At 60.6% G+C, this 21,638-nt stretch overlaps 3 protein-coding genes across 11 annotated transcripts in view; 2 read left to right on the plus strand and 1 right to left on the minus strand.

Annotated features, from left to right (window-relative positions):
- Nucleotides 1-8,780, plus strand: part of DGKZ (diacylglycerol kinase zeta) — a 35,360-nt gene extending 26,580 nt beyond the window's left edge. For 7 of the 9 annotated variants that reach the window (XM_036257630.1, XM_036257628.1, XM_036257626.1 and 4 more), the window contains exons 7-31: nt 293-364; nt 467-583; nt 681-752; nt 1,034-1,129; nt 1,412-1,494; nt 1,596-1,656; nt 1,741-1,854; nt 1,951-2,091; nt 2,662-2,740; nt 2,929-2,984; nt 3,128-3,190; nt 3,295-3,368; nt 3,455-3,566; nt 3,969-4,168; nt 4,352-4,452; nt 4,568-4,647; nt 4,743-4,812; nt 4,924-4,964; nt 5,548-5,687; nt 6,517-6,548; nt 6,752-6,795; nt 7,285-7,405; nt 7,492-7,525; nt 7,749-7,848; nt 8,070-8,780. In XM_036257630.1, coding sequence (XP_036113523.1) covers nt 293-364; nt 467-583; nt 681-752; nt 1,034-1,129; nt 1,412-1,494; nt 1,596-1,656; nt 1,741-1,854; nt 1,951-2,091; nt 2,662-2,740; nt 2,929-2,984; nt 3,128-3,190; nt 3,295-3,368; nt 3,455-3,566; nt 3,969-4,168; nt 4,352-4,452; nt 4,568-4,647; nt 4,743-4,812; nt 4,924-4,964; nt 5,548-5,687; nt 6,517-6,548; nt 6,752-6,795; nt 7,285-7,405; nt 7,492-7,525; nt 7,749-7,848; nt 8,070-8,186 — 2,220 coding nt within the window. In that variant the 3' untranslated portion in view covers nt 8,187-8,780. Of the gene's footprint in view, nt 1-292; nt 365-466; nt 584-680; nt 753-1,033; nt 1,130-1,411; nt 1,495-1,595; nt 1,855-1,950; nt 2,092-2,661; nt 2,741-2,928; nt 2,985-3,127; nt 3,191-3,294; nt 3,369-3,454; nt 3,567-3,968; nt 4,169-4,351; nt 4,453-4,567; nt 4,648-4,742; nt 4,813-4,923; nt 4,965-5,547; nt 5,688-6,516; nt 6,549-6,751; nt 6,796-7,284; nt 7,406-7,491; nt 7,526-7,748; nt 7,849-8,069 lie in introns of all 9 variants that reach the window. The other 2 variants (XM_036257624.1, XM_036257625.1) reach the window with 1 other exon arrangement.
- A 1,296-nt stretch (nt 8,781-10,076) lies between these two features.
- Nucleotides 10,077-12,096, plus strand: MDK (midkine). Its single transcript, XM_036259310.1, has 5 exons — nt 10,077-10,133; nt 10,426-10,502; nt 10,652-10,819; nt 10,938-11,099; nt 11,793-12,096. Exons 2-5 carry the CDS (start codon nt 10,427-10,429, stop codon nt 11,816-11,818), a joined length of 432 nt encoding a protein of 143 aa, XP_036115203.1. The 5' UTR covers nt 10,077-10,133; nt 10,426; the 3' UTR covers nt 11,819-12,096.
- Nucleotides 12,097-13,354: 1,258 nt separating this feature from the next.
- Nucleotides 13,355-14,843, minus strand: CHRM4 (cholinergic receptor muscarinic 4). Its single transcript, XM_036259303.1, has one exon. It carries the CDS (start codon nt 14,800-14,802, stop codon nt 13,369-13,371), a length of 1,434 nt encoding a protein of 477 aa, XP_036115196.1. The 5' UTR covers nt 14,803-14,843; the 3' UTR covers nt 13,355-13,368.
- Between the last annotated feature and the right edge of the window lie 6,795 nt (nt 14,844-21,638).

Raw genomic sequence — 21,638 nt, forward strand, 5'->3', positions numbered from 1 at the left:
ACCAGGGAGCCTGGCCAGGTCTGGGGTCAGGAAGGGGGGATCTGAGTTAGGCAGATCCTTTGGGCCTTTGGGCCTTCCCAGCCGATCTGGAGTGCACACTCAGTGCTTTGCAGTTAACCTCCGAGGCACGGCCCCTGGCCGACTCCTTGCTCTAAGGGCTTATTTTGTAGTTTTTTTATTTTTAAAAATGTGCTTAATTTCCCTGGGTGGAGAGAGGTAGACAACAGAAGAGGGGCTAGGTCTGTTGCTCAGGGCCCAGCCCGTGGTGCCCCAACCACCCTATCCACCCTAGGGCTTCCAGCAGAAGTTCACCTTCCACAGCAAGGAGATTGTGGCCATCAGTTGTTCCTGGTGCAAGCAAGCAGTGAGTGGCACTCATCCCGCCCCCACAGGCTGTCCCCGTGCTGCGCTGGGTTGGGGTCCCGGGGCTCAGCTCAGCGCAGCTCAGCTACATCCCCCACTCTAGTACCACAGCAAGGTATCCTGCTTCATGCTGCAGCAGATTGAGGAGCCATGCTCCCTGGGTGTCCACGCAGCTGTGGTCATCCCGCCCACCTGGATCCTCCGTGCCCGCAGGCCCCAGGTAAATCCTGCCTGTACCCTTCCTTTTCACCCCCCAAACACTTGCCAGCCACCCCAGCTCACCCACCTTGTCACCAATGCCCCCGCTTTCCTTGCAGAACACCCTCAAGGCAAGCAAGAAGAAAAAGAGAGCATCCTTCAAGAGGAAGTCCAGCAAGAAAGGTCCCGAGGTTAGAGCTGGGGCCAGGCGGGCAGTGAGAGGGGGCAGAAGAGAGGAGCCAGTTTCTTGGAAGAGCCCCTGGGCTGATCCATCGGCTCAGTCTTTGGCAAATCAGTTTGGGCTTTGGGGCCCTGCAGAGGGTGGCAGATAGATCCGAATTGCCTCTCTACGGCCCAGCCCATCATAAGGTGTGCCCACAGGTGGTACATGGGGCACCAGGGGCACCACTAAGCATGGGGGTAGGGTTCTCCAGGACAGGAGGGAGCCTTACAGGCTCTCTGTGTCTCCAAGGAGGGACGCTGGAGACCCTTCATCATCAGGCCCACCCCGTCCCCCCTCATGAAGCCCCTGCTGGTGTTTGTGAACCCCAAAAGTGGGGGCAACCAGGTATGCACAGCCTCTCTGCTCCCCAGAGAGTCTGGGGGGAGGCGGGGGGTCAGGCTTTCCACCCCCTCTTACCTCCAGAACCCACAATAGTTCCCACGTTCTACTTTAGAATTCTTCCCGATCTCTCTTTCCCAAGAATCCTGGGAAAAATCTAATCCTGTCTTCACCCCTTGCCCCTTATTGGGTCTGGTTCCCACAGCCTTCTCCCTGTGCTTCTCCCCACCTCAGCCTGCCACCCCTAACTGCCTCCTCCTGTCCCTTTTGACTCCTCATTCCCCACAGGGTGCAAAAATCATCCAGTCTTTCCTCTGGTATCTCAATCCCCGACAAGTCTTTGACCTGAGCCAGGGAGGGCCCAGGGAGGCGTAAGTACTGACCAAGGTTCTGTGGGGACAGTGTCAGGGGCTTGCCTGGTGCTCAGGGTCCAGCCCACATACCCTGACCCATTCTTGTCTCCTGACCCCAGGCTGGAGATGTACCGCAAAGTGCACAACCTGCGGATCCTGGCGTGCGGGGGTGATGGCACAGTGAGTTCTCTCGCTTCTCCCGGGCCTGGGCCTGGGCCTGGGCCCAGCTGGCCTGACCTGGCCTCTTCTGCTCTGCCCCTCCAGGTCGGCTGGATCCTCTCCACCCTGGACCAGCTGCGCTTAAAGCCACCACCGCCTGTTGCCATCCTGCCCCTGGGCACTGGCAATGACTTGGCCCGCACCCTCAACTGGGGCGGGGTGAGAGCCCATGGGAGGTGGGGCCGATGGGGGTGGGCTTTGTGGTGGGGAAAGCCTGTCCCCAGGAAAGGCTCAGTTTCTGCTTCCTCCCACCAGGGCTACACAGATGAGCCTGTGTCCAAGATCCTCTCCCACGTGGAGGAGGGGAACGTGGTGCAGCTGGACCGCTGGGACCTCCGTGTCGAGCCCAACCCTGAGGAGGGGCCTGAAGAGCGTGATGAGGGTGCCACTGACCGGGTGGGTGGGCCGGGGCCAGGGGCAGGAGTGTTGGGGCCCTCTATACCTCAGTGTCTGGGATTCCCAGGAGACTTAGGCTGGGCCCCTTTCCCATTTGCTTGTTCTGGGACTTTGGTGAGTCTCTTCGGTTCTTCAGACTTTGGCTTCTTCATCTGTACAATGGAAATAATGGTGCTCACCTCACAGGACAGTTGTTATTCAGCTGCTTGGCAGGTACTTACTAAGAACCTGTACCTGCCAGGCACCGTCCTCAGTGAGCAAGAGAGAGTCCCTGCTCGCGGAGCTCCTACAGAATGTGGCATGTGGGGAGGAAGTGTTGGGGAAGAGAGTGCCAGGGCTTGGGGGCACTCTTGTGTACAGGGCACTCAGTGAAGCCGCGGGGACAGAGCCAGCGGCAGGCTGGGGCACTGGAAAGAGCTTTCTGGAGGATCCTGTGAACTGCAGGAAAGGCCTCTGAATACATGTGGGCTGAGCAAGCATGGTGCCCCTGGCTGGGTCTGGGCCTGGGCCTGGAGCAGGGAGGTGTCTGTGAGGACTGACCCTCATGCTGGTCCCTTGACCTTTTTCCAGCTGCCTCTGGATGTCTTCAACAACTACTTCAGCCTAGGCTTTGATGCCCACGTCACCCTGGAGTTTCACGAGTCTCGAGGTTGGCAATCTCTCGCCGAGGAGGCCTTGGGAGGCTGGGGAGGCCGGAGCATGGGAGTGTCCCTGAGAGGGTCAGACCCTACCCCCCACCAGTAAAAAGCATCCACTCCCAGCCCTCCCACCCTCGCCTGGGATGCCCAGCAGGGGCCCAGAATGACTGACTGTCCCCCATTTCTCGTCACCACCCAGAGGCCAACCCAGAGAAATTCAACAGCCGCTTTCGGAACAAGATGTTTTATGCCGGGGTGAGTCTGGGTCTGCCAGCCCAGCAATACCCCTCCCCGTGCCCACCTATTCTGCTACCCATGCCCCGTGCCCACCTGTGTGTGCCAGGCAGTGGTTAGAGGAGGTCTCTGTCAGTAGGTGGTGACACCTCTGTCTCCCACAGACAGCCTTCTCCGACTTCCTGATGGGCAGCTCCAAGGACTTGGCCAAGCACATCCGAGTGGTGGTGAGCAGGCCAAGCCGCAGGCAGAGGGGGCAGGCCCAGCTGGGAGGGAGGCTGCCTCAGCACCACACATGTACCCCCAACCCCCTCCCCGTTCCTGCCTCCAGTGTGATGGAACTGACCTGACCCCCAAGATTCAGGACCTGAAACCCCAGTGCATTGTTTTCCTGAACATCCCCAGGTGAGGAGGGGCAGGCTCTGTGTGGGCCCCACTGTCTCCATCCTGCAAGACTGTCCCCTGAAGGCCTCATGCTGCCCTCCCTCCAGGTACTGTGCAGGCACCATGCCCTGGGGCCACCCTGGGGAGCACCATGACTTTGAGCCCCAGCGACATGATGACGGCTACCTCGAAGTCATTGGCTTCACCATGACGTCCCTGGTGAGTAGGCCAGCAGTGGGGCCTGCCTGGAGCCCTGGCCCTGCTTTGTACCTGTCCCTGTCCCTATAGTGTCCAGAAGCATAGCCCCAAGATGAAAGGGGGCGTCACCAAACTTCCCTTCTCTGGCTGGGAACTCACTATCTTCTCCTCTCTTTGACAAGAATATTTTTCAACCTCTCTCTTTCTGGGGGGACACGTCCATCAACCCCCTCTGACTGGGAGATCACCCTTATCACTGCAGTCTGGCTCTCACCCTTACCTCCCCTCTCTGGGGTCTCACCCTCCCTCCACTCTTCACTGGGGTCACTCTCTGTTCTCTGGCCAGAGCCTGCCTGGCAGGAGCAGAGCGTGGGAACCCACCACGCTGCCCTGGCCCCTGACCTGAGCCCTCTGTGCCCACAGGCGGCCCTGCAGGTGGGTGGGCATGGTGAGCGTCTGACGCAGTGCCGGGAGGTGGTGCTCACCACATCCAAGGCCATCCCAGTGCAGGTGGATGGCGAGCCCTGCAAGCTGGTCGCCTCGCGCATTCGCATCACCCTGCGCAACCAGGCCACCATGGTGCAGAAGGCCAAACGGCGCAGCGCCACACCCCTGCACAGCGAGTATGTGTCCTTCCCAGCCCCGCGTGTTCCGGGCCCACGGCCAGACTGTTCCTCTCCAAGCCTTGGTTCCCCACCTAGGAAAGTGGCTAACAGTCCCTCTGCCAGGGCAGTTGTGGGGGGACACTTGGCTAGGTTCCTGGGCAGGGCCCTTGTCAAGTCCCCTTTTATTGCCCCCGCCCTCAGCCAGCAGCAGGTTCCTGAGCAGCTACGGATCCAGGTGAGCAGAGTCAGCATGCACGACTACGAGGCCCTGCATTACGATAAGGAGCAGCTCAAGGAGGCCTGTGAGCAGCACACAGGGCTCCAGGGATGGGGAGGCGGGGCTGAAGAGCCACTGAGTCCGCTACGGGCAGGGCGGTGGGATATAGCCCGCTGCTAACAGCTTGCTCTGTCTTCCAGCTGTGCCACTGGGCACTGTGGTGGTCCCAGGAGACAGTGACCTAGAGCTCTGCCGTGTCCACATTGAGAGGCTCCAGCAGGTGAGGAGTGGAGGTGGGGGCCTGAGCCCGCCCTGTGCTGCTTCCTCCTGTTCCGGGTTCTGTCCTCATCCCCCCGGCCTTTCTTCTCTCAACAGGAACCCGAAGGTGCTGGAGCCGAGTCCCCGACATGCCAGAAACTGTCCCCCAAGTGGTGCTTCCTGGACGGTGAGTGCTTCCCAGGCCATGTCCTGCCTCCCTCGGGGGTCCTGGGTTGGGACAGCAGAAGACCTGGACAAGGGCCCCTGTATTCTCAGCCAGCTCATTCTCTCTCCACAGCCACGACTGCCAGCCGCTTTTACAGGATTGACCGGGCCCAGGTGAGCACTTGCAGTCCTGCTTCAGCGCGGCTGGGTCCAGGGCCCCTGGCGTCCCCTCTCTTGTCAGCCCACCCCTCCACAGACGGGCTCACCCCGTGCTCATTCCACAGTGTGTTCACATCTTCCATGTCATGGGTAGGGAGGGCATGGCCCTGCCCTCCAGACTAGAGTATGCAGGGATGGTGCCAACAGGAAAAGGGTGTACCCAGAAAAGGGTGGGTGAGAGAGAGGGCCTCGAAATGCAGGTGCCATCTGGGAAGACATAGAAGAAAACACATCTGGCCAGGGGCCATGTTGCCTGGGTAAAGTTTATCAGTGGGAAGGGGCTGGCAAGCTGGTGGGCCCAGCCCACGGAGGTCAGTGCCTGGGCTTGGGTAGTGGGAACGGGGAGGGGTGAATGGGGAGGTGAGGGGACGAGGGACTGGCAGGGCCACTAGCCTGACTGCCTCTTGTCAGTGTGCACATCCATAACAGAGGCTTCTCCAAGTCTGCTGGTCTTGTGGCCCTTGCACCCCACCATCTGCTGCCCTGGAAGGCTGTGAACCTCAGCCCTGATCCTCGGCCCTGGCCTCACTACCCACAGGAACACCTCAACTATGTGACTGAGATTGCACAGGATGAGATTTATATCCTGGACCCAGAGCTGCTGGGGGCATCGGCCCGGCCTGACCTCCCAACCCCCACTTCTCCTCTCCCCACATCCCCCTGCTCGCCCACACCCCGGTGAGTCCTGAGGCTCCTCCAGTCCCTGGCTTTAAGACCCACCAGAAGCCCTGCCTCCGGCCCCACCACTTCCCTGAGTGCCGGCCTCACACTACTAGCTGCCTCGTGGACCCCACCTGCTCCTCCCCAGGCTGACTCATTGGCAGCAAACTCAACCCGGCCGAGGGCCTGGACTCCCTCCCCGACCTCTCTCCTCCCATCCAGACCTGACCCTTCAGCAGTCCTGTCGGCTCCCCCCAATATCTGATCCCACCACCCATCCCAGTTGCCATGCCCCTGGCCTCCGGCTCTCCCACTGCACAGCCTAGGACCTCTCCCCGTACCTGCGGTCCTCTCAGGTCACCTCGGCACACAGCACCAGCCTGCCCTTCCCTCCCCTCCGTCACCACGAGTCTAGCCCACGCGCCTCAGTTCTTTGAGGCCTCAGGTTGGCCCACCTCTGCACGTGCCTTTGCTGCCTCAGACATTTTCTGTTCGCACCTCCACTTCGGGGTTTCCCCCCTAGGGAAGTCTTCCTGGGAACCCCATCTGAAGTTTCTGTTCAGTTACACTACCCCATCTTGTATTCTTCACAGCACTTCCTGCTCTCAAAGGACTTACTTATGTGTTTACTTGTCTGTCTCCCTGGCTAGAATGTCAGCTCCCTGAGAGCCAGCTCTCCCTCCGCTGTGCTCGCTGCTGTCCTTCCAGTGCCTAGCACAGCACTTGATATGTAGCAGGCACTCAATAAACTGTTGAAACAATGAAGGGTGCCCCTGTTTGCGGCTGGGAGGGTGACAAGCTGGCCTGTGCTGTAGCCGTGTCACGTCTCATCTCGCTCTGTTTGTAGGTCACTGCCAGGGGATGCTGCACCCCCTAAAGGTGAGGCTTCTCCCTGGTCATAGGATGAGGTTGGGGGGGAGGTGGGCCCACGCACAGCCTTAGACACAGCCGTCGAGGTGCACGTGGTCACATTCGCCACGAGCCAGCCCTCGGCACTCGTGCCCCAGCAGCCCCCTTCTCTGCACCGCGCCAACACAAGCCCAGGCCCCAGCGCTGGGTGTAACAGGCAGGTGTTCCTGCAGGTGAAGAGCTGGTTGAGGCTGCCAAGAGGAACGACTTCTGTAAGGTATTAGTACCCTGGCTCCTGCTTCTTCCCCTTGGCAGCCCCTCAGGCACTGGGGAGTGGTGCCTCTGGGTGGGCCGCCAGCCGGCCTGTTCTGGTGAGGTCCTGTGTCATCATCTTGTCCTCAGCAGGGTCTCCGTGGTGATTATCCCATTCTACCTTGCCCCTGTCCAGCCCACAGTCCTTATCCCTTCAGAGAGGCTTCCTAGATCAGTCTGCCTGTCCCTGGTGCTCAGAAAGGGGCAAGTCTTAGAGGAACTGCAGGCTCCAGGACCTGGTTGTCAGAGCTTCTGGGAGTCCATGGGTACTTTGGGTGAGATAAACCCATTGTCTCTCCCCTGACACTCTAGAAAGACCTCCAGCGGTCCCTAGGGAATGACATGTGTGAGCACACTAGTGTCAGGCTTGTGGCCTGTGTGAGTTGGGAGCATTTCTGTGGCTGGAAAGGGTGGGCCAGAGGAGCCCCAGCCCTGTTCTGCCTCCTGCTCTCAGCTCCAGGAGCTGCACCGAGCTGGGGGGGACCTCATGCACCGGGATGATCAGAGTCGCACGCTTCTGCACCATGCCGTCAGCACTGGCAGCAAAGAAGTGGTCCGCTACCTGCTGGACCATGGTAAGCAGGACCACCGGCCCCTGGGCTCAGCTAAAGTGGGAGAAGAGGCTGCCAGGCCTCTGACCCACCCCTCCCCTCTCCTCCAGCCCCCCAAGAGATCCTTGATGCTGTAGAGGAGAAGTGAGTATCTGGGAGTGCAGGACCCTGGTTACCCTGGAAACCACCCAGTCTTCATCTAACCCTTCACATTTGGTCTGGTGGGAGCCCATAAACCCTTCCTGGCCACATCTGTTATCCCCTTACCCCAAGGCCCCAAACTTCCTGCCCTTTCTGATGTCCCTCGGGAGACAGATGGGAGGGCTTAGAGGACTGGATGAGGTCCACAGCCAGCCCGTTTCCCCAGCGGGGAGACCTGTTTACACCAGGCAGCGGCCCTGGGCCAGCGCACCATCTGCCACTACATCGTGGAGGCAGGGGCCTCACTCATGAAGACAGATCAGCAGGTGAGCAGACTAGCAGGGTGGGCAGGGAGCCACACAGGCCCCAGTCAGTGCTCTCCCAGACCTGGGCCCTTGTGAGAGGGGGCCACCTCTGGGGATTTGAAGCTTTGGTGCTATTCCTCAACCACAAGGGGGTGGGGCACGGCCTCCCCTCTCCCGCCAGCAGCCAGAGGGAAGAGCGCCTGCCCTCTCCTAAGCCTGCTCACAGCTCCTCCCTCCTCCAGGGTGACACTCCCAGGCAGCGGGCGGAGAAGGCTCAGGACACGGAGCTGGCTGCCTACCTGGAGAACAGGCAGCACTACCAGATGATCCAGCGGGAGGACCAGGAGACAGCTGTGTAGCTGAGGCCAGTGCTGAGGAGGGACAGGACGGCCAGAGCACAAGCCCCCTTTTCACCCACCTCACTGCCACATTCCAGTGGGACAGCCACAGGGGGACCCGTGCCCCAGGGAAGGAGCCCCTGCGCTCCCTGAGGAGCCACCCAAGCCTAAGGCTGGACGGAGGAGCTGGAGCATCTCACCTGTACCCCTGAGCCCTGGCCTGACCTGAAGGCTTAGACGGGAACAGGAAACTGGACTGGACGGGGCAGGCCTTTGGGGAGCTGGGCTGGCACTGCAGGGCGGCCCTCACTCCATGCGTGCCCTCCCTGGAGTTGGGAGCCAGGGGCGGAGGGCAGAGGGGCTTGAAGCTCCATCAGGAAGCCTTCCTAAGCTACCTGCTCCCTAAGAGCCCTGCTCTGAGGCTCCTGGAGCTCAGCTCCCACTCCTGCCCTGGCCCCACTCTTCCTAGGACTTCCTCCCAGAAACCTGGAGCCTGCTGCATTTGCCTCCCCGCTGCCCTGCTTGGCACCTACCCCACTGACCTTCCCCAGTCATTTCATGGACGACTCTGTGGCCTGGGGCTTGGGGTGGGGCTCTCACGGTGACTTGTTTACAGCTGGGTGTGACTCAGTAAAGTTGATTTTTTTTCCTTTCTGCATTTCTTTTTCTGCGTGAGAGGTATGACAGAAGCAGCGGGGTCTGCTGGGTAGTCTCAGAGTGGGTGGACTGCACACCTTGGACCCAGACCCTTCCCTGGGGCTCAGGGTCTTGGTTCTCGTTTGGGGGTGGGGTCCCTGGGCCTGCCCGGGACCTGACCTCTGCCCGGCTGCCTCGTTCGGTCGTTCGTTGGAACTGGGGGAGGAGCTGAGGTCCTCCAGCTTCCCGCCTCCCGAGGGGATGATAACAATGAAAGTGAAAGAAGTGAGGCGGGGTCGGGTCGAGGACTGATTCTTTGGCCCTGTTGCCCTGTGGCCTTGGGCAAGCCCCCTCCCCCAGGCCTTAGTTGCTTTTGCTGTTCAGGGGAATCCTGTGAGGTGATCCCCGAGCTCCCAGGGTGAGAAGGGTGGGCATATGCTGCTGCCGCGGAGGCCGGGTCTGGAACTTCTCAGACGGCTGTTGTCAGTTCCAAATCTTACCAAATCCAGGCCTGCAGTCCCTCCCCCTCCAACTCCACCCCGCAAACCTGCGCTCCAGGAACAGCGCAGCAGCACCCGCTCCCGACCCGACCCGTGCGCTTCCTCGGGGCTCCGGCCCAGGCTACCAGCACCGGGCAAAAGCACCTCCCTGCACACTGGTGGTGTCCGAGGAAGCGCTGACGCCTTTCCTGCGGCAAGGGGAATGCAGGGGTCCGAGCAGGCCCTGGGCGGTGTAGCGGGACCTTCACAGGGTTAAACAGGGTCCGGGGGCTCGGGGACAAAGCCAAACGCAAGCTGGAGCGTGGGCCTGCACCGCGCCCAGTGACACACCGAGACTCAGGGCTCCCTCTTGGTTCCCCTCGAAGACTCGGCAGGGAGGCTGGCACCCTTCGGGGAGTGGGGACGGCCGCTGGGAGGGGGCAGAGGGCGGAGATGGAAAGCTGGGCCGGGGACAAGGGACACCAGGGCAAGACGGAGGCCTGGGGCTGGGAGAACCTGGGCTCAGAAGACGGGGGGCCAGGAGAGCCAGGCGTCTGAAGGCGGAAGGCACAGGCAGGGCGAAGCGAGGATGCGGGAACAGAACAGGCGGCGGGAAGCCGGGGTGGAGGCGCCAGGAACCCGGGGCGGGAGTGGAGGCGGGGACGCCGGGGTCGGGGGGCGGTGCGGGTTTGAGGGGAGGGGGCGGGCCCTTCCTCGGTGGTTGGGGGGGCGGGGAGGAGGCGGGGGCCCATGTGACCGGCTCAGACCGGTTCTGGAGACAAAAGGGGCCCGCAGCGGCCGGAGCAGGACGGGCCGGAGCGGGAGGGAGCGAAGCATCGCGGGCAGCAAGCGAGTGAGAGCGCGGGGCCGGAGGGGCCGCTGTCCACCGAGGCTAGGGGCTGGAGGCAGGGTGGGGGTCTGAGCTGCGTCCTGGGCTACGAGCATCCCCCTGGAGACACCTCCCGGCCGTGCCCCCCCACCGCCGCTAGCGGCAAGGAGTTGGCCCCTCAAGTTCTCCCGCCGCTGCTTGAGCAGCCCGACCCTTTGGGCCTGGAAAAGGGGAAAGCTGGTGGGAGGTCCGTGCACGCGGCGCGCCCGGTGGGGACGGGGACGGCGGGGGGCCTGACCCGTGCTCTCCCCCGCAGGATGCAGCACCGAGTCTTCCTCCTCCTCGCCCTCGTCACCCTGCTGGCACTCACCTCTGCAGTGGCCAAAAAGAAAGGTGATGTGAGGTTTCGGGGATTGAAGGAGGGCTGGAGACGGGCAGGTGAGGCCGGCTGCCCGGGTTCCGAGGCCAGGACCCTAGGAAGGGGTCCCCGAGTGAATCTCTAGTTGCCCCGGGTTTTGAGCTCTGTTCCTCATGCATTTTAGACAAAGTGAAGAAGGGCGGCCCCGGGAGCGAGTGCGCCGAGTGGTCCTGGGGGCCCTGCACCCCCAGCAGTAAGGACTGCGGCGCGGGTTTCCGCGAAGGTACCTGCGGGGCCCAGACTCAGCGCATCCGGTGCAGGGTGCCATGCAACTGGAAGAAGGAGTTTGGAGGTGAGGTGGGGTGCAGACGGAGGGCAGGGAAGGGGCACCGCCTCGCTGAAACCCCAGCAGACGTGTGGAGGGGAGGCCACAGGCCGCCCGGCTCTGACCCTGGGCACTCTCCTGCTAGCCGACTGCAAGTACAAGTTTGAGAGCTGGGGATCGTGTGATGGGGGCTCCGGCACCAAAGCCCGCCAAGGCACCCTGAAGAAGGCGCGGTACAATGCCCAGTGCCAGGAGACCATCCGTGTAACCAAACCCTGTACCCCCAAGACCAAAGCCAAGGCTAAAGGTCAGCCAGGGGAGAGGGCTCCAGGGTCACATAGGGGGCTGCCCCCACCTGTGAGGGGAATGGTTAAGCCAAAGGTCTGGGTCCCAGTGAATGATTTCTTGACATCTCTGCACTGTTTTCCTGTCTGTAGACACCTGAGGTGGGCATGTACTGAGGTCTGCCCACAGGTGCTCAGGAAACGAAATCCTTCTGACCCAGTAAGGACAGTCATGCCGCTCTGTTGGAGCATCTGGCTTAGGGTCCAGGGCAAGTCCTGGGAGGGCTTGGCTTTGTCCCTCTCCCGCCCGGCGGAGCATTTTGTCAGCTCTGCGCTTTCTAGTATGGGATGACTTCACTGTTCATGCCTCCTCTACCCCTTATCTTATCCTGACTCCCAGCAGCCCAGAGAGGCCAACAGGACAGAGGTGAATCAGCCCACTCTCAGATGAGGAGGTGGAGGCTGTTGTCCGGGGTTGCCGGGACCAGGACGGGGACTGAGACCCAGAACTTGAAGATTATCCTGATTCCCCTGAAAGTCTAAGTTGGGGGAGTGGGAAAGGTCCAGCGGCGTAATGGCTGCCCTGTCCCACCAGCTTTCAGGTCCACTGATTGAGAACCACTAGGGGGCAGAATTTTCTCTTCCCTGATGTGTAGAGGGATCTCTACCAGGTCACCTGAACCCGCCTAACATGGTATTTCCTTCTTGTTTTACAGCCAAGAAAGGGAAGGGAAAGGACTAGCGGCCATGCCTGAATGCCAGAGAGCCCCTGGCCCACGTTCTCCCTCCCGCAGGCCCAAGATATAACCCACCAGTGCCTTTTGTTACTCTTCAGCTTTATCAACCATGCCTGCCTCTTCCCTTTTCCTCCGCCTCCCCACCCCCAAGTGCCCAAAGTGGGGAGGGACAAGGGATTCCGGGCAGCCTGAGCTTCCCCCAGAGGGATTTGATTCCCATGCCCCTTTTGTTCTTACCCACAGTGATGCCATTACTAAGAAACAAATAAAGTCATTTTCTTCCAATAAAAGCTTTTTTTTTTTTTTTTTTTTTTTGGATATATAAAAGCCCCGTCCTGGGGAGTTTGCTGTGGTGGTTTGTTGGGAGTGGGAGAGTGTGGAGCGAAGAGATGGCTGGAGGGACAGGCGGCTTTCTTGGGGCCTTCATGCTCCCCGAAGCTCATAGAAAAGCAGTACAGTTATGAAAATTTCTTCCAGAGCCCTCTATTGACCCGTGAAAGGGTGCCCCCAAGTCCCAGGAGCCTTTCAGTCTTTGTCTCCGGAACCACCCCAAGGGGAGGGGAGGGAACCCACAAGGCTCTAGAGCGGACACTCCCAGGCAAAGGTCCTCTGTCCAGCCCACTGCCAATCAGGAAGCCCTATCCCCCGGGGTGGCCTTAACTCCCGCCTCCACTGGCACTGAAGTCTGGGTAAAGTCCATCTCTGTCTGTCTGGTGACCCAGGTTTCCCTCACACTGCTGGTGCCCCACCTTCGCTATGTGTGACCTGGGACAAGCCCTCTACTTGGGGAGGAGGGAGAGCCCTTCAGAATCAGGTGGACCGTTCCGTTCCCTGCTCAGGCCAGGACCACTGGGACCACCGGGTGGCCGACCTCATTTCCTGAGTGTGAGTCACTGACTTCCTGCTGGCCCATCCTGACTATGACTAGGGCTGTGCTGTGGAAGGGGGTGCCCCAGAGCCCACTCTTTCTGCCCTCCAGCCAGCCCACCCACCCATCCAACCAGTACCTGGCTGAGTAGTGGCAGCAAGGGGAGATTACCCCTGGGGTGGGATTTGGGAGGAGGGGGCTGAGCCTACATGCGAGGTGCAGGGGTGGGCAGAATGCACCGAGTACAACAGAATGGGGACTATACTCTTCCCTTTCCAAGCCTCCTTTTCCAAGCATTGGCCGCTGCTCCTCCCAAGGGGGTCCTGGGCTTCTGCTCCCCTCCAGATGTCCATTCTTTCAGCCACGCTGATTGGTCATAGTGGAGCAGGTGCCCATGTAGCCCAGTGCCCTCCAGATCCCTGAGGCAGGGCAACAGAGGGGCCGAGCAGTCCAGGTTCTTACACTTCCTGGGGCTGACCCTCCTCAGCCTGAGCAAAGAGCTGGCATCTCTGAATCCAGCCAGAGCTTCTTCCTGAGCCTCATAGGGCCTGGGGACTCCAGTTCTCCCCTTCAGTGATCATGAACACAGAGAGGTGTCTCCAAGTCTTGCCCTCACAGCAGCTCAGCCATGTGGTCCCCCAGCACACGCACGCGGCCACCAGCACCTCCTAGGGCACCCCTGCCTGCCTACCTGGCAGTGCCAATGTTCCGATACTGGCATAGCAGCAGGTGCTTGAAAGTCTTTTTGAAGGTAGCATTGCAGAGGGCGTAGCAGGCAGGGTTGATGGTGCTGTTGACATAGCAGAGCCAGTAGCCAATGAACCACACTGTCTCAGGGACGCAGCTCTGGCAGAAGGTGTTTACCAAGACCATAACGTTGTAGGGCGTCCAGGTGAGAATGAAGGCCAACAGAATGGCAAAGATGGTCCGTGTCACCTTGCGCTCCCGGGCTGCCATCTGCCGCTTCTTGCGTACCTGGTTGCGGGCGATGCTGGCAAATTTCCGGGCCACGTTGGCTGCTGGACGCATGCCAGCTGGCGTAGCAGGCACAATCTCGATGGCTGTCACACACTCGTTGCCTGTCTGCTTCGTCACAATCTGGATCTTGGACCATTTAGAGGCTGGGTTGAGGGCTCGTGGCTGTAGGCGAGGCACGGGCGTGGAAGGTGTGGTGGCCTCTGTGGTTGACAGCTCTGTGAGTGGTCGTTCCTTGGTGTTCTGGGTGGCACTGCCTGAGCTGGAATCGTTGGAAGTGTCCTTGTCGGCCACGGGGCGTGGCGGGGGTGGCAGGACAGGCGGAGGAGCCTCCTCCAGCTTCCCGTTGCGCTCCTCTCGAGCAGCTTCTCTGGGCGGGGGCTTCTTGACGCTCTGCTTCATCAGGGGGCTTTGGAGGAAGGCCAGAGTCTTGGCCTTCTTCTCCTTCGGGCCTTCGGGCCGGTGCTTGTGAACGCGGCTGCGGCTGGCCAGGGAGATGTGAATGTAGAGCACCGTCATGATGACCACGGGCAGGTAGAAGGCAGCGATGGCTGTGCCGAAGGTCACCGCCGGGTTGGACAGGAACTGGATGAAGCACTGGTTGTCAGGAACTGTCCGCTTGCCCACCACAAACTGCCAGAACAAGATGGCAGGCGCCCAGAGCACGAAGGACAGGACCCAGGCGGCAGCGATCATGAGGCCTGCCATCTTGGTGGTACGCCGGGCTGGGTAAGTGAGGGGCTTGGTGACGCAGAAATACCGGTCAAAGCTGATAATGAGAAGGTTCATCACAGAGGCATTGCTCACCACATAGTCCAGGGCCAGCCACAGGTCACAGACCACAGCGCCCAGAGGCCAGTAGCCCTTGATGATGTACACGGTGTAGAGGTTCATGGAGAAAGCGCCTATGATGAGGTCAGCACATGCCAGGCTGAAGAGGAAGTAGTTGTTGACTGTCTGCAACTGCCTGTTGACCTTAATGGACAGCATCACCAGGATGTTGCCTACCACCGTCACCAGACTCAGCGAGCCTGTCACCGTGGCGATGAATACCATCTCCACTGTCTCATAGCGGTTGTGGGTTGATGTGATCAGATGCACAGACTGGTTGCCCGAGCTGCCATTGACCAGCGTGGGGTTTGCCATGTTGGATAGCAGCACCAGGTGGGCAGTTTCTGGAGGAGGGAGAGAGAGAAGAGGTGAACTGTTGAAGTGGATTAGAGGGGTAAGTAGAGTCAAGCGGCCAGAGGAACTTCATCCTGCAGAAGCTTAGAGAACTCTGTGCCATCACTTCCTCATCTGTTCGTGCACCATTTACGGAGTGAGCCCTGGGTGCTGTGGTTACAGAAGTCAATGACACACATAGCTCCCACTTCACGGAGTTTACAACCGATCAGGAGAGACAAACAACTGAACAACAACGGAAAAGTGTAGAAAGAAAACAAGGCAGGGTGATGGCACAGAGTGAATCAGAGGACAGACAGGGATGTTCCCTGCTGGGTGATCAGCGAAGGCCTCTCCAAGGAGGTGATCTAAATGACGACAAGGAGACAGCCACGTGAAGAGCTTCAGAATGTGGCCTAGTCAAGTTCAATGGCAAGAGCAAAGGCCCTGAGGCACGTGTGAGGCAAGGGCAGAGGGCCAATGTGGGTGAGACCCAGCGAAGGGAGGGAGGAGGGGAGGAGTGGTCCCAGATGTCAGCACGAGGCTCTGGTCAGAAGTATTCATTCAGCCCCTTGGGCATTTCTTAAGCAAACATTACCAGGGGACCTGCTCTCCAATCCTACAGAAAACCCTGGGGACAAATGCAAGAGTCTATATTAGCAGCTAATATTTATTCTCCACTAAGTGTCAGACACTTTCAATACTTTTTATAAGTATTAACTCATTTCATCCTCACATCAAACCTGTGAGGTAGATACCATTATTTTTCACTACTTATAGATGAGGAAACCGAAGCACAGAGGTGTTAACCTGACCAAGGTCCACAGCTTCTTGATGTCACGTTGCTGTCCCAGAGCTAAGAGTTCTGGCAGAGGGCAGCCCAAAGAGTCCCAGGAGCCAGGGATCAGGCTGGGGGAAGTCCCCGCAGAGGACAGAGGAGGTGGCATGGAGCTGGAGCCTTAGGATGAGGGGAAGAGGGCCGTGCAGAGGCTTACGGAAGACACTCTCTCCAAGAGCCCTTGCCCTGCCCCAGGGTAGCTGGGGTCTGACAGCAGGGCTGAGACCCTTTAGCCATCAGAAGCCCAAAGGGCCCATCAGCCCTGGCCGGTTTGGCTCAGCGGTTAGAGCGTCGGCCTAAGGTACAGAGAGACCCGGGTTCAGTTCCCGCTAAGGGCACGTTGCAGTTTGTCCCTGGCCCTGGTTGGTCCTGCGGGTGGCAGCCACTCGATGTGACCCTTCACATCGATGTTTCTCTCTCTCTCTCTTCCTCTCTCTCCCTCCCGCTCTATCTGAACAAAAAATGGAAAAATGTCCTCGGGTGAGGATTAAAATAAACAAACAAACAAGCAAACAAACAAAAAAGGGCCCATCAACTGAGGAAAGACACACCTGGCTTCCAAGGGGTCAGGGCCAGCCCCAAGGCCTCTAGGAGAACCCAAAGGGTGACAGTGTCCCAGAGGGAAGAGAAGGGCTGCTGTGGCCTGCCCCTGAGGGTACTGGTGTACTTGGCCACCAGTACACCAACTGGGGTCCCCCAGCATAAGGCCCGTGCCCTGAGCCTGTGCTCCCTCCCCCCTAGGCTCCTCTTGATCTCCCTTCTCCCTCTTCCTCTCCCAAACGTGCGAGGGAGGCCCACACCCAGTGCACTGTGCCAGGGCAGCCGCTCTGCCCAGCTCCTTCACACCCGCCAACACGCACACCATTACACACGCATGGTCCCCATCACAGCCCCACCAGACACTGTCATATACGCAAGTGCTGCGCGCCTGTGTGAGAGAGAAGCCAAGAGGGAGAGGCAGCGGGTGTGGGGGGAGGTAGGGAAGAAGGGCTGAGCACTCTCGCTGCAGCCTGGGCTTCAAGGCCAGCGAGGATCTAGCTGTGTGGACTTAGACAAGAACCTCACCTTCCAGCACCTCTCTCATTTGCAAAATAGAGAGGACTTGTCTCAGGACAACCTACCACCTGAGCAGCTATGAGGATCAGCATGAAAATGCACTGGAGGCTGGAGCCAAGTCCCTGGTGATCCCCCAAGCCTGGCCTCAGTCCCCCTAATCCACCATCACAGACACAGACACAGCCTCCTGGCCTGGTAGTTTGAATTCATCTGTCCAAATCTTTGGTTCATTGGAGGGAGAGGCTCAGAGATGGGTGGTATCAACCTCTCCTCCCCCAAGGTCACAAATGAGTCAAGGGCAAAGACCAGATAATACCCCTTCCCTGGGTGTCTGATAGCCCCTTTCAGCTCGGAAAACCACTGAAATAATACCTCAGGCATCACCCTCAGAGCTGGGAGGGCTGAAGCACCAGCTGGGAGAGGCTGCCCTCCCAGGACACACGGACACACGCAGGCAAGGTGGGCAGGAGCGCTGCCAGCCAGCCCCAAGGAAATCGTGGTGTTCTCTCAGGACCAGGATACAGGCCAGCCAGACTAGAATGGGGCTGGAGGTGTCAAACAGGAAAAACATAATCGCTCTTGTTTATTGAGTGTTAACAATGAGTCAGGAATCCCTCTGAGTTTTTATATGGATTATCTGGTTTAATCCTTACAGCAGCCTGAAAAGGCAGGTAGTATTAGTATCCTCATCTTATAGATGTATCTTCTTACAGATGATGATTATGTTAATTAACTTGCCCGAAGTCAGCAAGTGTGTAAATAGGGACAGGGGCAAGATTAGAACCCAGGAGTCACCTTCTCAACCCCAAATTCTGCCTCAGGGTTGATTTCCTGCGTCTGCTTTCTCCACTTCCTACCCACGACTAGGGGTGGTTCGGGGGAAGCTTGGGTATGGTCCCCAACCATTGCCTGCTGGCTCCCCCACTTAGCTTTCCCAGAAGAGATCTCTTGTCTCTATTGGGGACCTCTTGTCTCCAGCGAGGTGGCGGATGGTTTAGTCCCGCTCTGGGCCCGCTTTGGGAAGCTGCCAGCTGCACACAGGGCGAAACGCAGTGTCTCCCCGCACCCTACCAATTGTCTTTCTGAACCCCTCGGAGTCTTCGGCAGACATCCTGACGGAAACTCTCCAGGGCGCTTTTCTCGGGGATCCAGGTCGGGCTGGGATCCGGCAAGGCGAGCAGCCCCGCCCAGGGTGGTACGCACCGCTAGATGGCATTGTCGGCCCCTGGTGCCGGCTCCGGACCTAGAGCGGGCAGTCGCTCTGGGCCACCGCCCCCAACTTCAACAAGACCGCGAACACCGAGGAGGCCCCAGGCAGGGATCCCCCCTCGCCAGCCCTCGCCCGGGAGCTGCCCTCGGTTCCGCGCGGGGTTCAGTGGTGGGGAAGATAAGGGCGCCCGGATTCTACCTGGCACCCGGAGAGGAACGTGTGGGCGGGAAGGCGAGTGTGAGTTCTGTTTGTGTATGATTACTGGGGAGCGCGAGTAGAAGCTACTAGCTGTCTGCATGTGCGTGTGTGTGCGCGCGCGCTCAGCCACGCCTGGATACCAGTGCGCCCCGAGTGCGCGTGAGCATACCCGTGCCATGTGGACACGTGCATGTGCATGCGTGTGCGTGCCTGGAGTGCGGTGGTCTGGGGGTTGCACACGGTTCGGGTGTGCCTGTGAGCTTATGTACGCAGACAAATGCAGGGCCGACAGTAAGTGACCCGCCACATTCCAAACCCCTCTGCTGGGAGATTCAACCAAGACGTTGGCTGTCTGAGCTCGCATAAAGTCGGGCCGAGAGTCCTGCCTGTGGGTGGGAAAGGGTCAGGACAGGACAAGGCCAGACGACATTCTGGGTTTCCATGCCCCCCTGACCTGGGGGCATTGTGTTAGCTGAGTGCTCAGTAGTGCCGTGCCCCGAACGCTTCGGTGCGGAGTCCCAGTCTTGGGCTGACTTCTGTCGAGGGGCCGCTGCTAGAGTCCCCGACTGGGCCTTGCGGGACACCAGGCTCCACTCAGCGTGCCCGCTGCGTGTTATCGCCAAAGGGCGCCGGCGAGAGGGTGCAGGTAGCACCGGGAGGCCCAGATGGGGCTTGGGTTAGGAAAGTGTAAGATTCGTTTCCCACACCCCTAACCCTGAGCCCCGCTGGAAAAAAACACCGTCTGTCCCTAGCGTCTAGAGTGGACACCCGGTTTCTCAAGCCCAGGCATTGGGCGGGCCTCTAGGACCCAGTTGGGACTTATTACTGGGCCCATCTGGAGGCTCTTCCACGTCTCCCCGGTGGTCTATGGGGCCCAGTCTCTCAGTGCCCCGCCTTCCCCCAACCCCTTAGCACGCAGTTCCTGCAGCCTCTGGGCGTGGGCACAGTGCTTTGCCGGGTCCTCGAGCTCCCCCATCCCCCTTTCCCGGGCCAAACGAGAGCGCGTGCTGGACACCGTGTGGGTAGGGGTGGGTTGTGAGACTTTCACTCTAGGGATCCGGGAAGGCTGTGGCCCTTGGATCTGTCCCTGGAGCGGGAGAGGAGGCTCAGGAATTCAGGGAAGAGAGAGGGGCGCAGGGGACTTGGCACCGACACTTAACCAAGGGGCTCGGGGTTTAACGCTGGATCTCCTCGGCTCTGGGCCTGGGCAAAAGCGAGGGGGAGTCCTGGAGTGGAGGAGGGGCTCCAGAAGAGGGCATGGGTGCTTTCCGTCGGGGTTCAAGGTCGCTGATGGAGGACTCCACGGCCAAGAGTGGGCTGGCAGCGCCGGGGAGGGGGGCGGGGAGACGGGCGGGAAAAAGGCTGTTTGGGGCTCCAAAGTCCGGCGCCCTGCAGAGCTACCAGTGGGAGGGCTGGAGAGCGGGTCCCGCCCCCGACGACTGCCCCTGCCTCCTTGGAGGAGGTGAGCGGGCACACCCTACCGACATCCTGAATGTCCATTCTTTCCCAGAGGCGCACCTGCAGGAACCTCAGGGAGACACCCGGCCTTCCTTCCAGCGGTGCCCTCTGCAGCTCCCAGCACCGCGCTCGCCTCGAGGAAACCTGGGGCCTCATCCCAGTCGGACCCGCCTCTGAGGAGCCCCCGAGGGTCTGGGAACCCCGCGTCCTTCTCCACCAAGCGAGTCTCCCCCGCCCCCGTGCTGCCGCGGAAGTCACTTACCAGACACCTCCGCCCCACTCCCCTCGCACCTGACAGACGGCGGGATAGGAGGGCGGCCCCGCGGGCCAGCGGGCGGGGCGGGCGGTCGGGCTGAGGGCCGGGGGCGGGGACGGGGTGCCGAGGGGCGGCCCCTGCTCCGCCCGCAGCTCCGGGCGCTGTGGCTCCGACTCGCGCTCACGCTCGCACTTTACCCGAGCCGGGTGATGTCACGGGGAAGCAGCCAATCCTGGTGGGGCCGCGCCGCCCGCCCGGGGCCGGCCACCCAACGAGGACGCGCGGGGGCACCACCGGGGCGTCGGGGACCCCAGTTACGCGTGCCCCTCACCTGGAGCCGGCCAGCAGCTCTCCGCTCCGGCACTGTGGGGGGCACCACCCACGATCAAAAGTACTGCTTATCTCGGGGCTTGGCCCTCCGAGAGGCTGGGGGTGGGGTGGGGTGTCCGCGTTGTCATGGGGACGCGGCGCCCCCTCGCGGGCTGGGGGAGAGAGCTGACAACCCCGTCTGGCTGCGCTCCCCACCTCCGCTCCGACCAGGCACCGGGACGAGGAGATTGCCTCTCACCCAGCCCGGACCTCACTCGCTACGTGGGTGGCCCCGAGCGCAGTTTGACCCCAACAGGAGGTTATGAGTGGGTAGGGTCGGCTCTGCCGCCCTGGTTCCGTCGGGGCAGAGGGCCAAGAGCCGGCAGTTTCCAACCCCGGGGTTGCGTGTAGGCCGCCAGGGAAGAGGGGCGCCGTCGGGGCTTGGGAAGGAGCTGGGGAGAGAAGAGCGGCGACGGTCCGCCAGGGAGAGAGGAGCCCGCCCTGCGCACACAACCCCAGCCCACCCGACACCCCCACCGCCCGGCTCCCGTACTCCAGGCTGGGGGGAAGGGGTGAGCACCCTCTCTCTAGTCCCGGGATGGGATACTCAGCCCATCCAGCCGAGGCCTGAAGGTCGAGTTCACCAGTTCCTGAGGGAAAGCCCAAGGTCACCTGGGCGGAGCCCGGAACGAGACCCCAGAGGGGGAGCCACCGATGTCTTGAGGTCTCCGGGAACCGCGCTGGCCGGAGCCCCTGGCCTTGCCTGAGCGGAGCTGGAGGGCCTGGGGAGGTCCGCTGCTGGGACGGCTGCCGGACCGAGCGCCGGGAGACTTCAGCACCTCGGAGAGCTCCACCTCGGCCCTGACCTTGCGGGCTCAGCTCCGCGCGACCAGGCACCAGCGCTTCTCTGAGACCGCGGCTCCTGGCGCCCACCAGGGTCGGATTCGCCCCCCACGCCCGGGCCCTGAGGCCTGTCACACCAAACTCTCTGAGCCGAATACCCGCCCCTCCTTCACCCTCACTTAAGAGATGGGCGGAGGGCTGGGTGTAGGGCTGGGGCGGGGGGTGGAGGCCGGTAGGCAGTGGGGGAGCAGCAGCAAGAGCTGCTAGAGGAGGGGCGGGAACGCCGGCACGAGCCCGCGCTGCCGGGCTCTAGGTGTGTTCTCCTGCTGAAAGCGGAGGTGGAGGTTGGTCCCCAGTGCCCCGGAGGGAGAAGCCTGGAGTTGGCTGGCTGGGCTAGAGTGAGAAGCCATTGTTCTTCACCTGAATGATTTGGTCTCCCATGATCCTCATCACCAAGGATGAAAGAAGTGCTATTGTTCTTGCCCCCACTTCACAAATGCACAGGCTAAATTAGTTCACATAACAGGTAGATGACAGTCTTGCAGGATTGGTGTGTGGACGAACATAATGGGGGAGGCCAGATACAACAATCAAATGGGGAGACAACCAAGGCCAAGGACTGGAGGCCCAGAAACCAGAAATGTTTCCAA

Source organism: Molossus molossus, unplaced genomic scaffold (assembly GCF_014108415.1).
Source record: "Molossus molossus isolate mMolMol1 unplaced genomic scaffold, mMolMol1.p scaffold_m16_p_13, whole genome shotgun sequence".
Taxonomy (NCBI): domain Eukaryota; kingdom Metazoa; phylum Chordata; class Mammalia; order Chiroptera; family Molossidae; genus Molossus; species Molossus molossus.

Bases quoted from the DNA above. Each gene is read 5' to 3' on its own strand.
- CHRM4 (XM_036259303.1), bottom strand. From the start codon at position 14,802: ATGGCAAACCCCACGCTGGTCAATGGCAGCTCGGGCAACCAGTCTGTG.
- MDK (XM_036259310.1), top strand. From the start codon at position 10,427: ATGCAGCACCGAGTCTTCCTCCTCCTCGCCCTCGTCACCCTGCTGGCA. The intron at 10,503-10,651 runs GTGATGTGAGGT...CATGCATTTTAG, and splicing joins TGCAGTGGCCAAAAAGAAAG to ACAAAGTGAAGAAGGGCGGC. The intron at 10,820-10,937 runs GTGAGGTGGGGT...CTCTCCTGCTAG, and splicing joins CTGGAAGAAGGAGTTTGGAG to CCGACTGCAAGTACAAGTTT.